General features: G+C 48.6%; 1 protein-coding gene across 1 annotated transcript; it reads right to left on the minus strand.

Annotated features, from left to right (window-relative positions):
* Nucleotides 1-6,582: 6,582 nt before the first annotated feature.
* Nucleotides 6,583-15,936, minus strand: FZD4 (frizzled class receptor 4). Its single transcript, XM_067750645.1, has 2 exons — nt 15,311-15,936; nt 6,583-12,947 (listed from the first exon to the last, which is right to left on the minus strand). The coding sequence occupies exons 1-2, from the start codon at nt 15,593-15,595 to the stop codon at nt 11,619-11,621; spliced, it is 1,614 nt and encodes a 537-aa protein (XP_067606746.1). The 5' UTR covers nt 15,596-15,936; the 3' UTR covers nt 6,583-11,618.
* Nucleotides 15,937-17,492: the final 1,556 nt, after the last annotated feature.

Below are 17,492 nucleotides of genomic sequence, written 5' to 3' on the forward strand. Positions count from 1 at the left end.
ATCAAGAGAAGAGGGTCCTGGCGGTCCTGTGGTTAAGACTCCGAGCTTCCACAGCAGGGGGCACGGGTTCGATCCCTGGTGGGGGAATTAGATCCCGCATGCTGCAACTAAGACCCGGCACAGCCAAATAAATAAATATTTTTAAAAAAAAAGAAGTCCTTGGAACAGGTGTGTTTTCTCCCAAACTAATGCATAGACAAAAAAATCCTGATCACTGAGACACTCTATGAAGTTAATCTCTGCTCTGAAGCTGTCCTTCCCTTATTTACCACTAGATGTCACGAGAACTCTGTTTTTGAAAAGACAAATCTTCAAACTTGCTGACCTAAAGAAAACCATTCCCCCTAGTGTTCAGATATTTGAGTAAAAAAGAAAAAAATATTCTTAACAACAGCAAAAATTGCAAATGTTCAGAATTTATCTCTTGAGTAGCTACATAATGGTTGTAATTCCTCAGGCTACCTGCAAATAAGATAGTCCCTACAGGATCACAACAAATAGATTTTTGTTGAAATATCCACAGTAAACGTTCATCGTACAGGAAATTCCATTGCATTTACACTATTTATTTAATAAAAATAATCTCTGCGATTATTTGCATTTATTTCTGAAGGAGGATGTTTTTCCTTCCTCAGAATAAGTTCAGGAAATGGGTGAAGTGTTCAGGAAGTTAGCTAAACGCTGATGTAAATCCAAAAGGAAGGTCTGTTGTTTAAAAAAAAAAAAAAAAGGAACAAAAAAAAAGCTAGGAAGTGGTTCTCTCTTTCACTTATGGAAAATGTTATACAGAATTTCTGATTTAAAAGGAAGAGGACTAGGGAAAATGTGTGTGCTCGTGGTATCTTTTGCCGTGAGTCTGGTTGGGCAGTCCAGACTTTTACTGATCACAGTCACCCACAGAGAAAACTGTGTCAAGAAATAAAATCTAGGGGCTTCCCTGGTGGCGCAGTGGTTGAGAGTCCGCCTGCCGATGCAGGGGACACGGGTTCGTGCCCCGGTCCGGGAAGATCCCACATGCCGCGGAGCGGCTAGGCCTATGAACCATGGCCGCTGAGCCTGCGCGTCCGGAGCCTGTGCTCCGCAACGGGAGAGGCCACAACAGTGAGAGGCCCGTGTACCACAAAAAAAAAAAAGAAAAAAAAAAAAAGAAATAAAATCTAGTAGATGGGAGACGTGAGTGGGATTAAGTTTGTACGAAATGAAGCGCTTACTATGGAATTTGTATCAGCTATTCTAGGAGGTATGTCTTGATAGGAAACTCTGGTCCAAAAGAGGTGGTGGGACCCCTTAGCACTACACAAACAACTAAGCACTATGCTCTCCTCCCCAGGACCCTGTCCCTTCCAGCCACCAACAAATGGTGTCATGCTGACATGCAGACTTCGAGGGAGACAGTCTCATCCGGGAAACCCAGCTCCCCGGGGTGCAATCTGCCACAGCCCTTCAGTGAGGAGGTCGTTATTTATCTGGAACTTGCAACGCAGGGAGTGTGCTATAGCAGGTGTGCAGAGCAAACAGAAAGCTCCAGGCCTCTGAAACACAGACCGTTTAGAAAGCACAGATTCGGCTCATTGAACTGTGCGAAGGAGGACGCAGCTTGTTGTGGTTTCTCTGAAAATCGCCCCCTCCTTTCCAGCAGCTCTCTGCTACCCCCTTCATTCAGGCCTTCATGGTCACTGAAACTGGTCTGCCTGCCCTCCCCAGCCACGCCTTGTCTCCAGCCCAGGCCCCTGCGGCAGCCAGGGCGAGCTTTGTAAAACACCAAAGTGCATGTGAGCCCCCCTTGCCCTCAAACTTTTGCCACCTCCCCTGTGCCCAGCGCAGGAGACAGGACAAGCTCCAAGGCCTTTCGTAACTCGGCCTCAGCCCACCCACACTCCCACTCCGAGAATCTCAGGCTCCAGTTACACTGAACAACTCACCCCCTGCACTGCCCCACAGGGATCTCTCAGCCAGGTTTTTTTGTTTTTTTTTTTGGCTATGTTCGGTCTTCGTTGCTGCGCATGGGGCTTTCTCTAGTTGCGGCGAGCAGGGGCTACTCTTTGTTGTGGTGTGCGGGCTCTAGGCGCGTGGGCTCCAGCAGTTGTGGCACACAGGCTCAGTAGTTGTGGCTCGCGGGCTCTAGAGCACAGGCTCAGTAGTTGTGGCGCACGGGCTCAGTTGCTCTGCGGCATGTGGGATCTTCCCGGACCAGGGCTTGAACCCGTGTCCCCTGCATTGGCAGACGGATTCTTAACCACTGCGCCACCAGGGAAGTCCCTCTCAGCCAAGTTTATTCACACATTTCTTCCTTCCACTCTGGGCAAATGAGGAGATGAGGGTGGACTGTGCACTTCTCTTGATTTCTATAGAGTAGTCTCTTTGGATTTATAGAATTATGACATGAGAGAAGCAAGAGAGCAGGTCTCAGAGGACACAGGGCAGACACGCCTACACACACCACCTACTGGATGCAAGTATCATAAACCACGTGCGCCAGCAAAGGTAGTCAGATGGAGGCAGCCGATCTCATGACTAAATGCCTCCAATGGCTCCCCACGAGTAAGTTGTAATTTTTATTATTTTATTTTGGCCATGGGGCACGGCATGCATGATCTTAGCTCCCCCACCAGGGATCGAACCAGCACCCCCTGCAGTGGAAGCACAGAGTCTTAACCACTGGACCGCCAGGGAAGTCCCTCATTTTTATTTTTGACATTTTGAACAGAGGGTGGTTTTGAGTAGCAGACAAAGTTTTAGAAAAGTCATGCTTGCTGGGATCTGCCCCTTCCTTTTTCCTATTCCTGCGCCCTCCCTACACATTTACTTGTTGAGGCAGACGTGTCCTTCCGGGGATCAAATGGGATGAGAATGGTTTAGAAAACGTTTTCCCATTGCACTCAGTACTCAGAAGCTGTTCTACCCAAATTAAACCAACAAGGCCCTGGGACTCAGACTAGGAAGAAATTACCTAATAAGTGTGATAGGAACAGTAGCACTGATCTCTTAGTAGGTACAGATCCTTTACCAGGTACTGAGGCATGTAGTTTGTTGCCATGAACTTCTGGAAGGAAAAGGTTGTGCCTTATTTATCTTGGTGTACCCTCCCAGGCTGACACATGCTGGACCCTCATTCAGCTATTCCACAAATATTTACTAAGCAATAGAGGATTTGTTTTTCCAGGTTTGGAGATTTAAGCTTGTTAATAACAGATGAATTCTTTCTCTGTTTCATCATCTGCACTTTCGGACTCTGAGTTGGACTCTTGTCTTTGTGCTTTTCTACAATCACTCCCTCTCTCCCTTCCACAGCCCACCCCAGTATTCTACATATAGTAGGTGGTCAGCAAGTATTTGTTGGGGAGAGAGGAGAAAAAAGGGGGAAGAGAGACAGCTTAACAATAAGCAACACGGTGGGTAGGTAGGTGAGCAGTCTCAAAACCATCTTGAAACTACAGTATTTTCTGCGGCTACTGCCCAAGCATCTTTCCAGAAAGTCCTGCCCAGGCGAGGCCTCTTGTTGGACCTTTGGTTTCTTTCCTATGCTGGCCACATTTGTCACCAAAGCTCCACAGTTTCCCCGCCTAACAAGCTAAAACCCTCCTGTCCTTCTAACCTCCCTTACTTATTCTCTCCATAGATATTTCAGAAACTCATGCCAGGCCTTGAGGACCCACAGATGGGCACCTTTGGGTGCTCAGAGTCATTGTCAGGGTGCTCGGTCTAGTAGGGATACAGACGCGTGAATAGTCTATTACCAACAGCTCAATGAAGGCTCCCAGAATTGATAGCACAGAGGCTAAAATTTACCTATGGTAAGAAGAAAAGAGAGTCAGGAAGTGGCAAGTAGGAGGGTCAGGAGCATCTTCCCAGGAGACATGACCTAAGATTTCAACGTTAAAGAATAGAAACAGCCTAGCTGAAGAAAGACGGAAGGAGCATTGCAGGCAAAGGGAAACACACGCGGAAAGGCAAGGGAGAGTAAGGAAAATGATGGAACTAGGACAGATTTCTGTGACTTATCAATCCCATCTCAGTGCTTTATACTCTACATTCACCTCATATCAAGTGAAATGATGCAATCCTTCAGCATCTTGGAAAATTTAGACAGCCAATCATTCAATCTCTTAAAGAGAAAGGCACTGATAATGTGGGCTATCTATGAGATTAAGCACGTTCTTGGGTGAACACCGGATCAGGTACTTATAGGAAATCATGTGGGAGGCTGATGAAAATCAGGCGGTTGATGTGAAATGTAATAAATCTCACTTTTTATTCTCTCTCCCTGGCGGTTTGAGAAGTTGGAATCCTTTGCTGTGAGAACAGATGAATCCGTGGTTTCTCTGCCTAAGGAAAAGGACAGGGTGATTCTGGGAATTTCAGGTGGGACCAAGGTCCATTCTGAAAACTTTCTGGACTAAACCTTTGCAGGTCCAACATTTTCAAAACATTTAGCGAGATGTTCCCAGTCCTACACCCCAGCTGCATGGTGAAGGAAAACTGAGCAGAGGACAACGCCCTTCTCCGAGTGTGGTTTATTTCTGTTCACAGAAACTCTGAAGACAGGAGGCCAAGGCTGACCTCTTTAGTCAAGAGTCTGCTCAACTTTAAAATTATGATTGCATGTGAAAGCTAAAATGGGAAAGAGAAAAAATCAGTTCTCAGGACAGAAATGCTAAAAAACCCTTAGGCCACATTCCAGTCAAGGTCCCAGCCCTGTGTATGGAGCTCCTGGATGGGAGAGCAGCTAAGACCATTGCAGATCAGCTCAGTGTCCAGGGTCCTGGGGTTTATTCTAGAGGTGTCCAGCTTACAGATAAAGAAACTTACAAGAGTGATTATGCTACATAATCCTTAAACAACAGAAGCTCATGGCCAGGTCTCGTTATTGAGTCGCCTGCCAAAACATTTACCCACTCTCAGTGAACTATTTGCAGTAAAAAAAAAAATCACAGGGATAGAGCGTGTTAGTTTCCTAGGGCTACTGAAACAAACTGGGTGGCTTAAGGCACAGGAATTTATTCTCACACAGTTCTGGAGGATAGAAGTCCAAACCCAGGTTTTGGCAAGGTTGGCTCCTACGGAGGCTCTGAGGAAGAATCTTCCATGCCTCTCCTGGCTTCAGGTGCTGGTTGGCAATCCTTGGTATTTCTTGCCCTGTAGCTCTATCACTCTAATCTCCGTCTCTGCCTTCCCACGGCGTTCTCCTGTGTCTGTGTTCAAATTCCCCTCTTGTTATAAGGACACCAGTTATTGGATTAGCCCTACACTCGTCTAGTAGGAGCTCATCTTGATTATGTCCGCAAAGACCCTACTTCCAAATAAATTCACATTCACAGGTAAAGGGGGTTAGGACTTCAGCGTGTCTTTGGGGCAGACATGATTCAACCCACAACTGAGTGTAGAACGAAAACAAAACCCTGGGCTAGGCATGAGAGAACAAGGCTAGCCCACAGGCTACTCACCCACGGAGGTACTCCTGGCAAAAGTTTCAGTTCTCGTCTCGAAAGAAAAGTAGTGCCTGCGCTGCTTACCTGAGAGGTGCTATGAGCAAAAAAATGAAATCGTGTAAATAAAAATATTTTCTATATGGAAAGTGTTTCTACAAGTGCAATGGATTATGAATTCATTCCAGCTTGTGTTGAATTTTCCTTAACGTCATAACTACATAATGAGTAGGTAATGAAATGAGAAACACAGCCGGTCTTACAGGGAAGAGAACTTAAATTACATGCCTCCTTTCAGGTATGGTTTGAGATAAAATACAATAGTGATCTGCAGCGAAGGAGAAGAGCATTGCAGATTCTTGCTCCCTGGGCTTTTCACTCACACTAAAACAGGGTGGTATTCAGGTGAGACCAAGGGGTGGAAAGCAACTGAAAGGCAAACCAAGAGGGCTGATGTTCTCCTCTGGGACACCAGCAGCCGTCTCCAATGGCAGTGACTTCCCTACCCTCTGTCTGTGTGGTCCATACTACTTGCTCCCATGACAGTGTCCTGCTAATGGCCTTGAATTTGCTTTGTCTGATGACTTTTCTGGATACTTATAAATTTAGCTAAAGTCATTTTCCTGGCTGATTGATACAACATACTCCCATGTCTATTACACGAAACAGAACCATTTTGTAACCAGAAAAATAAAAAAACTTTTAATGAAAATCTGAAGTTAAAAAAAAGGCTCTCTTTCCCCTTTTCAAGAGGCCTGAAGCTCTAGCAGCGACAGGGAAACATGTTTCAGGCTGCCAGATTAAGTCAAAGGGACTGGGAAGGTGTGTAAAAATGGTTACATGTATTGGGAATGCCAAAAAGGGGCGTCATGGGGTGACAGCTTGAGAACTATAGTCACATCCGAAGTATCAAGTGACCACTTGAGTGTTACCGATGACCACAGTAGTGATAAAGTCTGTTGACTTTGCATCTCGGGGGTTTGCTGACCCAAGAGAAATCCCAGGGGGAGGAAATAGCACCAGCAAAAAAAAAAAAAAAAAAGACGAGGCTCTCCCTCTGCCCTGCAAACCCAATTCTCTATTTCTCACTGCTGGGTAAGCATGCTTCCCAGGGGCTTTCAGACACTTGCAGGAATAGGCCAAATCACACACCAGCTACTAAACAAAACTTTATTTTCCTTTGATACAAAAATTAAATAGCAAAGTTTATTTATTTATTTATTTTTGTACAGTGATAAATTAGAAATTTACAGTACAGACATCAATGCAGACATACGTTTGTACATCCTCAAAAGCAGGGTCCATTTCCTCTGACGTTCAGCAACTCGTTCAGGGCATGTAGGAGGGTTTGCCTGGTACCTCTGTGTCGAACATCTAAAAGTCCCTCAGGTAGGCCTCGAGGTGGCCGGCGCTCGGGTGGCACGGGGGCCCGAGAACAGCCACAGAGCTCGAGCGTGTCTGCCTCACCAGCAGGCCGAAATTCATCTCTGCATAGATCACACCTGATACTTATTCTGCCTTTCCTACAAAGAGCTCGAGGGGCCTTTGTCCTCCTTCCTTCTAAAGTCTCACAACATCCCTGTGAGGTAGGAAAAAATTCAGGACCACCTAGATGCCCCACGGGGAGACACCTGGAAAGCAGCCTCCCCTCCCCAAACCCTCAGCCATACCAGCCCGAGCCCTCAGCAGGATGGGGGAAGGTGCACACCTGGGAGAGCAGATGGACCCAGCCTCCAGGGGGCAGGGGCTCTCGCCCCCTCCCCGGAAGCCTTCTGGGATGACAGTGGTCACGTACTGAATATTGTAGGCGATCAGGGAGCTACAAAAGCTTGGAGGACACGGCTCATAGGACCCCAGGCAGGCCCTCTACAAGTTGCCTGGGTGAATACTGGGAATTTGCTGATGCAAAGAAGAAGGGAAATAAGGCAAACCAGGAGCAGGCAACTGGGTGTACCAAGGAGAAGAGGCCTATTGGGGAGATCCGGGGTTCGCTTCCCTCCAGGTAACACCCAGTGGGCCATCTCTGCGCATGTGCGTGGCAAGAGGCAGCGGCAGACAGCTCAAACCAGGCCGCAGCGAAACAAAATCCATTATTTAAGGCGCTGGTGCCTGATCCTTGGTAGGAGCAAAATGCTCTCCTAGGAGCTCCAAGATCTACAGCCTAGGCCCGAAGAAAGATGAGAACCCGGGTCCTTTGCCAGACATAACACAAACCCAGACGGGGACTCTGAGCCCAAGCATAATAAAGGAACAAAAAGAACCATCAGAGTCCAATGACTCGACATCTCTGGCTGGAATAGCAACTCCCTCCAATCTCCTCCATCATAGAATGAAACGCAGGATGTGTAACAGATCGATTCCGGGGGCTCCTTCCAGAGTCTGGGCTCCACAGCCCTCTCCCCTAACTGCCGTTGTGGCCACCTCGCCAGAAGCCGAGGCTTGCATCACCCTGGTGAAATCTTAAGTTGAGTCTGCCTTCCAGGGCTGAGGCTGTCGAGTTTCTCTTTACACCCTCGGGCCTCGGCTTGGTTCCCAACACTGAATTCCGTGACCAGGGGGCTGAGGGGGGCCAGAGAGGACAGGGCTGGGGGTGCTGGTAACATTACAATTCAAAACCTAGATACAGAAGTCTCCCAGGTTCCAGGTTTGGAGGATGCAGGGGAGGGAGGGCCAGGGGAAAGCAAAGTCAGAGAGCATCTCAGGGAAATAAAAAGTGTCACCGCTTCTCCTGTTGCAGGTCCCTGGGTGAGCTGCCAGACCAGAAGCAGTCTCAGAGATCAGGAGACAGGTCTCCATAGAGGAAAAAGGATATGAATCAACCAAGCAGCTCCATCAGGCGGTCCCCGCCAGTTCCACTCTTCCCATGTTCCTCTGCCCTGAGGTGTGGCCTTTATGAAGGAGGAGAGAGGAGTTTGCCAGAGAGGAGGCTGGACAGAGGTGCCCTTGGTCCCTGTTGAGGCCAAGGGATTTTGTAGGAAGCTATAATTATACCCACTTATCCTAGATTTCCGAGAAAGAAAAAGAACGCTAACCTTTTCCCTAGCAAGATGCTGTCCTCAAATTCACCTGTACGAATCACCAGAACACCCCAAGCCCTAAACTGCCTGCTCCCGAAGCCATATTAGATGTGGGAGTTCATGTCCTTGTAGCCAATGTTTGTGATCTTCCTAGGAGATTTCCACGGAGACTGTCATGAAACAGAGCTGATGCTTTCTGGCAAAACCCCTGTGAATCGATTTGCAAGGAATCCTGGGAAGGGATAAGTGATGGGTTAAAGGGAGAAAGACCCAGGAGGAGGTTTATGAGATGGTGACCGTGGAACAGATGGCAATTCAGTAGCCCCTGCGACTTCCTGAAACCAATGGCCAATTTCAGCAGACCCAGGGGCATCCCAGTCCAGGTCGGTTAGATGAACAGAGCTGATCCTCCCTGACATCCCCTAAGGTGCCTAACACAGGGCTTTACACACAGTTAGCACTCAATAAATGTGCTGATAATTAACCTTTTTTAAAACCAATACCAACTTAACAGGTGATGGATTCGTTTCAAGGTAACTGATATCTAACTCTTGGCCACAAAGCTCCTTTCTTAAAACCGTGAACACTCTCCGTGGTCTGGAATGTGAAAGGAACGGCCTATAAGCCTGTGACACTGCCAAGGCTACTCATCTATTCTGCACCGATGACGACTTCTGATCAAATATATATTTCTTCTGTGAAGGCAAGAGATTTATGGAAGAGACACGTTACAACCCAGAAAGCTCCAAAACTTGGGGGTCCACGTTCACCCAAGTACTCTTATTGTTACTTATTTGTTACTATTCGTAAATATTGAGCACCCTTTCAATGCCGGGCCCTCTGCTAGGTGCTGCGTCGGTCACACGATCCCTGAAACATTACAAAGAGAACTGCATTACAATCCCCTGCCTGGTCCTTCTTTCCTTTCCTGGGCCAGAGTCTCCGCACAACTCCCAAGACACTGGAGCGGAGCGTGAGTAAGGGCAGGCTCTGCCCCTGGGTGCATGCTCCAGGGCCCCGGCCAGCTATGGGAACCATCTGCAAGCAGCACAGGGCGTTCACATTTTACATTTCATAGGCGATGCAGTCTCAGATGGAGTTCAACTGGTCCTTCTGGGGATCATTTCTCATGCTCCTGGAGCCCTGACCCAGAGTCCAGGCAAGGTACTCAGGCTCAGCACACACAGCAGGGGACACCGGTGCCCACTCAGCATCTGTGTCCAAAGCCCCAAGCCTCTGCCTTCCAAAACATGCAACAGACCTTACGTGTATCTTCATCTCAGACAGGTCAAGAACCACACCACAACAGAGAAAGAAGAAAGGAAAATGTCAAACCAGGGGGCATAAAGCTCAAACCAAAAAAGACATGCTTATTTCCAGAATTTGAACTCCTCTTTGGAAATCTGAGTCCCTGGAAATATTTTTCCACAAAGAAATGTGATAGAAGAGCTTTCCTACCTGTTTTAAAGGGGGGAGGAGCATGAATAAATAAATAAATGAGTCATCGCAAGGTAGTTGCTGAAGCAAAGACAGGTATGAACTTCAACGACAGCAACCTGTGACATCATCAATAATTTGTCCCAGAGATCTGGTGACTAGAAGGCCTGAGGCGGGTCAGGGGAAAGGCCAGTTACAATTGTAAAAGAATCGCAGCTTTTGAGAGTCTGCTAGGGGGTACCCCCTTGCAAGGAACATAAAGCATAAATTTTAAAAGCTCTGGATACCTCTGCAAAAGGCAATTAAGACCTGTGCCGTTAAGAGTTTGCAGTTCACTTCATACGGTCTACACTTTATTCCCCACGAACCAATCAAGCTCCTGGCATTCTGGAGATTCATTAAGCACCATATAAATACTCCAGGCCACACTGCCTCCAAGGAAATCTTACCCGGAGCCCTTGCCAATTACTAGGAAATAATTATGCACCAAGTAGTTGGATTAGCTGTCCTTAGCTCCCTTTACAAAATTGAAAAAGTCTCCATTGTGGTAAGCAGACCAGACTCTGATAACATTCTTATGCTAAAGGAAAAAAAAAAAAAAAAAGGCACTATCATTCTGAGAATGCAAGCTGACCATAGCTTTAAAGTCAGCTGAGTAACTGTTATGTCATGGTCCAAGAATGTGCTTTTAATTGTAATTGACACACACAAGTTACATAGCTAATCTGTGTGAATGCAAAGTTGCCAAGAAACGTAACATTTTAGCTCTTCCAGACTGGCGTCTGCATAGATGCAATCACACAAGTAAAATATATTAAGTCCCCATTGCTCAATGCAGTCGGTCTCTGGGGTGGGTAAGGTAAGTCGACTTGGTAAATATCATTTTCCTCTGAATTAAGTGATTGTCGAGAAAGTGAATCACCCTTCCTTTCCCCCTCATTAGGCATGCTGCAGTGCAAACATTCCTATAAAAAATACCTGTTTTTGAGTCATTAACGTAAAATGGAGAAAACAGCAGCAGTCTGGGACAGAGCTGTTGAAATTTAAGAGGAAGAGAGAGAAGAAAAACCCACTGGATACCTCATGTGTGTTTGTACAGTACTTTTGTTTGTTCAAACAATTCTGTTTTATGACAAAGGCACTGAAAGATTCTGACACCACCTCTTGGGAGAGCAGTCCACAAAGTTCTAAACAGCAGACAGTACACCACAGAAAATGTTTATGTTAGACCAGCCAAACTCTAAAACTCTTGTAACACTTCTCTGAACCCAGCGTTTCCAGTGTTTATAGATTGCTTTGCTATCTGAAAGACCCAGTTAGTATTTAAAATTTTTAAAGGGTTAAAAAAGTTAATCTTTCTCCCTGCAAGTTGCCTACTCACAGCTCAAATCCCACCCTGCAGGGAAAAGCAGCATCGCCCTGGACCTCCTGGAATCTAGGCAGGACCTCCACGCTCCAAGCTGCGACCTGCTAAAGTGATCAATGTTTTGATTTTTCACAGCTTTGAAAGCCTCTAACTGGCTTTTCCATTTTGGATCATTCCAAAGTCCGCAGCAAAAATCATTAGTTTTATGATGCTGGGGGGAGACGGGGGAGAGTGGTGGAGGGTTATGGGGGTCACTTAAGTGTTGCTAGCTTGTTCAAACTGAGATTCACTGCATGAAGCTTTTAGTAGCATTTGCACCGCAATGCTGGCATGCCCCCTTCAAAATCTGGAAAGCATGGAGGCTGGCTAGCCTTATACCACAGTTTCATTGCCTCTCCCAGGCTTCACCCAACCATTCCCTCTTTTTTCTCTCTTTACCTTCCCAGAATTCACCAATCTGTTGGAACACTTCTGCCACGTGTGAAGAGTTTTGGCAGACCAAATCCACATGCCTGAAGTGATGCCTACCAACAAAGACATAAAAATTTTCAACATCTCAACCGCCATATTGGAGTCATCTGCGGAATACCGGAACAGCGCCCAGTTGGAGATTTCATAGAAATAACAGGCAATCACACAGGTTGCAGGCACCGTGTACAGGACTGAGAAGACCCCAATCTTGACCATCAGCCTCTCCAACTTGTCTGTCTTTGTCCCATCCTTTTGAAGATTCGACCGAATTTTGAACAAGGCCACCAAGCCTGCAGCAATGAACAAAGTTCCAATCACCAAGTAAGTGAAGAGAGGAGCCACCACAAAGCCCGTGAGGGCATCAAGGTTTTGGTTCCCCACGTAGCACAGGCCAGTCAGTTCATCTGCATCCACCAGTCTCATAATCAAGATGACAATGGTTTTCACTGCAGGGATAGCCCAGGCTGCAATGTGGAAATAAGAGCTGTGCATTTCAATGGCTTCATGACCCCATTTGAGTCCCGCTGCCAAAAACCAAGTGAGTGTCAGAATAACCCACCAGATGGAACTGGCCATTCCAAAAAAGTACATCAGCAAGAAAATGATTGCACATCCTGTGTTCTTAAGTCCTTCTTGGATGAGAACAGGTTCTGCTGCCTCTTCAAAATCGCAGGATATCCTTTCCCGGCCTACAGTCAGCCTGACAATATAAGCAATGCTATAAATATTATAGCACATACTGAGAAATATGATGGGGCGCTCCGGGTAGGAAAACCTGGCAGAATCGATCAGGAAGGTCAGCACAGTGAAGGCGGTAGAGATGAAGCACAGGCTGGCCCACACGGCCATCCAGATATCGGTGAACTCCTTGGCCGAGCGGCTGTATAAGCCAGCATCATAGCCACACTTGAGAACGCAGTTCAGGCTCCTCTTCACCCAGATGTACTGATCAGAGTTGGTTCCCACGGAATGGCACTCTTCCCCAGGCTGGATGGGGGTTTTGTGAGGTAAGGGCACCTCCTCATCACCTGGCCCTTCCATGCACATGTGGTTGTGGTCATTCTGTGGTGGGAATTTGCTGCAGTTCAGGCTATCTGGCCAGGCAAATCCAAATTCCTTCAGGACAGGCTCGCAACGTCTCTTGACCGAAAGACACATCCCGCCGCAGGGGCCGATGGGGATATTGACCTTCTCTGTGCACATGGGCACATACACGGAACAAAGGAAGAACTGGAAAAGTCATGAAATGAGCAAAGAAAACAATGACTTGGAAGTTTGACCAAAGGCTTGCACAAAACTGACTTGAATGCTTCTGGGCAAAGTACGCATCTACTTTTAAATCAGTCTACAGGGTGTCTGTTGACTCTGACCTCAAACAAATGTACCTAATAATCCATCACTTGCACACTTTTTTTCTTTTGGGTCTAGCAATCCTTTCCAGGAGAACACAGATAAATAAATATATAAAAGGGACACGAAGAATTACATAATCCCTTTTTGCACAACACTTGGGGAAATAAACCTTAAAAAGCTGACTTTGAGTCTCCCTCCCCTTTCAGCTACTATTTGAAAGAGCTGGACAGACTAACCAAATGACTCAGTCCTTTGGGTGATGGGGTGATTTATTTTTACCCCCATTTCTTTATCACCGTACAAATAAATGTAAAAAAAAAAAGTAGATACGGCTTTTCTCACGTTAATATTCTCTCCTTTCTCTCTTTTATCCCCTAAAATTATTTTTTAACCAGTCTCATATTGAAAGAGAAAATGTCCTCACTGAGATACTGTTAAATCCAAGGATGGGATGCAGGTTGAAGCCTCTGGATACCAGGGGTTTGTTTGGCCAGGTTTCCTCAAAGAATAAAAATGAAGCACAATAGGAAAATATAAATGTTCAGTCCCTGAAACTGCAACACCAGCAGGGGAGAGTCCAGTTGCTGTCCTCAATTCCTCCAGCATTGATAAACAGTCTGCTTGGCTCCTTACAGATGTTGTCTATGAAGTCTAGAGTTACAAGTAACTATTTTCCAGCATGTAAAGGGATCCAGTCCTGTCCTTCAAAACAGCTTGGCTGCCTCCCCAGGATACATGTAATTAAAAATATATATGCCTGCAAAAGCTGTTTCGCCAGCAAAATTGTCACTGATGTCAGGATATGTGCTGTTTCCAAACTGAGAGCTAGAGAATCATTTTCTTAAGTTTTTATAACCTAGTTCTAAAGTCCTGAAACTTCCAAAGAGACATTTTACCAGCAACAGGTCTAATCCCAACCATCTTTCTGAAACCACAATCCAACTTTTCAAATGACCTATGTAAAAACATGCACCTAGTAAGTCAGCTACCTGCCTGTTTCTTATCTCTCAAAAGTTACAACCAGAACCACAGATTTCTAAAGCTTTTAGCCTGGATAACTATCCTCTATTTCCCCCAACTTCTCTCTTTTCTAAATTTCTAAAAATCACTCGTAGCCTCACCAGTCAAAACACAACCAGTGTTAACATTTTTAAAATTTTCCTTTAGGTTCTTTTTTTTTTTTTTTTTTTTTTAATAATGAACTGGTTGGGGCTTCCCTGGTGGCGCAGTGGTTGAGAGTCCGCCTGCCAATGCAGGGGACGCAGGTTCGTGCCCTGGTCCGGGAGGATCCCACATGCCGCGGTGCGGCTGGGCCCGTGAGCCATGGCCGCTGAGCCTGCGCCTCCGGAGCCTGTGCTCCGCAACGGGAGAGGCCACAACAGTGAGAGGCCCGCCTACCGCAAAAAAAAATAAAAAATAAATAAATGAACTGGTTGTTGTTATAAGATTATAATCACCCTGTATATGCAAATTCTTCACTTTTTATGGTAGGATGAACATTTTCTATATTATTACATAAGCTTTAATATTTTTAATGACTGCAAAAACAAACAAAAAAACCCCACAAAACTTCCAATACACAAACTACCTTCTGGAGCTTGACCATACTAACGCCTTTTTCCCAAGTGATATCTTCTCCCCCGCCAAGTACTAAACCTGCCCTTAACCCTGAGGCTAAGAAGGAACTCAAGCCATCGCAGCCATTCCTTACTTCGTGACCTCTAAAATCATGCAGGACGACGCGAGGGGCCATTCTGCAGAAACGGGGCAGGGGTGTTTCATTTAATAACCCACCCAAAAAATACGGGGGGAGGAAGGAGGTCGGTGAGGGAGGAGAAGTTCCCGTCTCCTTATCTCTCCTTCCAAGTCTTAGCTGCAGCTGGCTGCCCTGCCTGGGACTCGCCCACCGAGCAGCGGCGGCCAGAATCCTTGGCAAAGATAACTCTCAGCTCCACTGGGGTTAGGGGCTTGGCCAGACACGGGTGGGCAGGGGAGAAAAACGGAAGGGCGGGGTGTAAGAGTGGGTCCTTTCGCAGGCCAGATGACTTACACAATGTTTTGGCTTCCAGTCCCTGAGAAGGGACAGAAAAGTGGGGGTGGGAATGGAAATCACTTCTCCAGGATAGTTAATACCCTTCAGACTTAGGAAGGGGGCAGGGGGCTCGACTTGGCAAGGGCTCCACGGAGTTAGTTTGGGGCGTCCCTGCCCAAGGGGTCCCGCCCGGGGTAGGTGCGCCCACCTGCAGCTGGCTGGAGCAGCCGTACTGGATGAGCGGCGTGAAAGTTGTCAGCTGCAGCTCGGCGTCCGTCTGCAGCTCGTGCCCCACCAGGTTGGGCATCTTGGTCACGTTGTAGCCCAGGTTCTGGCACATAGAGATGCGGATGGGGTCGCAGCGCCGCTCCTCCTCGTCCCCGAAGCCCCGCGCCTGCCTCAGGAGCAGCCCCAAGAGCAGCAGCAGCCGCAGGCTGAGACCGACGCCCCCGGGGGCCCCCAGGACGCGCGGCCCTGCGCCCCGCCAGGCCATGGCCAGAGCCGGGGGGCAGAGGCGGCGGTGGCGAGGGCTGCTCCAGCAGACACCCCCAGTTTGCACGGGGGAGCCGGCTGCCCGCGCTGCTCCCAGCTCCGGGAAAGGAAGTGTGATAAGGCGCCAAGGGCGACGAGGGGGCAGCGGCCGGGCTCTCCCGCAGCTGCGCGCGACTGTGTGGGGTATTAGACGCCCCCGGCCGGGGCCGAAGGACAGACTGCGAGGGTCATGGCTACAGGCGGCGAGCCTCCAACCCGGCGCCGGCCGCGGCCGCTCAGCGTCTCCGCGAAGCCCGCCAGCACGCAGCGCCGCACCGCTCTCACCACCCGAACCCTCCGAGGCGCTGGAGTTTTGCTGGGCGGTGGCGGGACGGGACGGACAGCGCGCCTCTCCAATGGCCGGGCGCCGTGGCCAGCGAGGGGCGGGGCCGCTCTGCCCTGGGCAGGGTGAGGCTCCCGCCCGCCCGCCCCCCTCCTCCGCCCCTCCCTCCCGTCCCGTAGCGCTCCGCCCCGCTTCCCGGCTCTCACTTTCCTCCCACCCGGTTCGCAGCGCTTGGGGGCCAGGCGGGGATGGAGCCGAGACGCTCCAGCCGGGCCAGCCTCCCCCTTCTCTCCCAGGTGAGAAGCGCTCCCAGAGGAGTCGGCTCCCTTTTCCTTTTTTACTTCCAGCTGTCACCTCAGCCCGTGGCCACTTCCCCATCAAGCAGAGAAACGTATACAAAGAACATGGGATTTGGCTTTACAAAGATTGTGCCTTTAAATCCGGCTGTGTGACCTTGAGCAAATTGCTCAGCCTCTAGGCGTCAGTTTCCTCATCCGTAAAGAGACTTGGGAGGATTAGAGATAACGCGTAAAATGCTTAGCACCGTGCCTGGTACAGCGTGAGCTCGCAGCTATTTTCACTCCGATCTTGCTTGGGTTGGAGCCCGCCCCCCCTCTCCCCGCCCCCAGCCTCGGCCTGACCTGCACCCGGCAGCTGTCTGTCTCCAGCCGCGAATGGGGGAGGCGCCCCGGAGCAGCAGACCAGCCAACGGTCTCGCGCTCCGATTTCCTCACCGTATGAAATGAAATTCCACAGGGGGATTCGAAAGGAAATGAGACCGGGACGCTCCGTGCTTCTCGGCCCGCCGCCCTTCCTGTCTCGGGGACACGGTTTCTAAATAAGGTTGGGAGGGTGAGAGGGCAGGAGGGGAGAAGCTTGACCTGTGCATGGGGGGCTGAGAAGGCGCACAACCGCCGGGGCTCCCCTTCCCCAGCCTCCCGGGCATCCCTCCCCTGCAGCCTGCATCTCTTTCTGACTTATTCTGCTTCTGCGGGAGTCCTGGGGCTCATGCCAGCCGTGTTTCGATCCAACTTTTCCCTCTCGCTACCAGCCCTTCTCCCCACCCGCCCCTCCTTGGACGGAGCTTTGTGCTAGCCCACACTCTCCACTTTCCAGTCGGGCCAGGGAAACCCTCAGCAGGTGGATTCCTAAGCCATTTACTCGTTGCAGGACTGTGGTCAAGCCAGTGTGCCTCTCGGAGCCTCAGACTGGCCATCTGTAAAATAAGGAAGTTCGTATCTCCCCCCACACGGTTGTTCTGAGTTAAATGAGATAATGCGTGTAAATCGTTGAGCGCACTGACACATCCTAAGCGCCGAATAACTTGGTTATTGTTCTTGTTGTGGGACATCTTCTGCAGCCCAGGTCTGAGGATCTGGGTTAAGAGCTTTCTACCCTCTTCCTGAGGTATTTTGGCCCAACACTTACACCACTGTTTTCCAGGGACTTGATGGCAGAGACCAAGTTTGAATGTGTGTTTATAACCTCACATTGCAGCTAAGTCTGGCATATGGCAGAGGCTGGACGCAAGTTGGAAGGGCCTCTGTACCACTCATGTGGTGCTCATTCATCTTTG

Source organism: Pseudorca crassidens, chromosome 9 (assembly GCF_039906515.1).
Source record: "Pseudorca crassidens isolate mPseCra1 chromosome 9, mPseCra1.hap1, whole genome shotgun sequence".
Lineage (NCBI taxonomy): Eukaryota > Metazoa > Chordata > Mammalia > Artiodactyla > Delphinidae > Pseudorca > Pseudorca crassidens.

Coding starts and splice junctions, on each gene's coding strand:
- FZD4 (XM_067750645.1), bottom strand. CDS start 15,595: ATGGCCTGGCGGGGCGCAGGGCCGCGCGTCCTGGGGGCCCCCGGGGGC. Junction 12,948..15,310: donor GCTGCTCCAGCCAGCTGCAG/GTGGGCGCACCT, acceptor TGACTTTTCCAG/TTCTTCCTTTGTTCCGTGTA.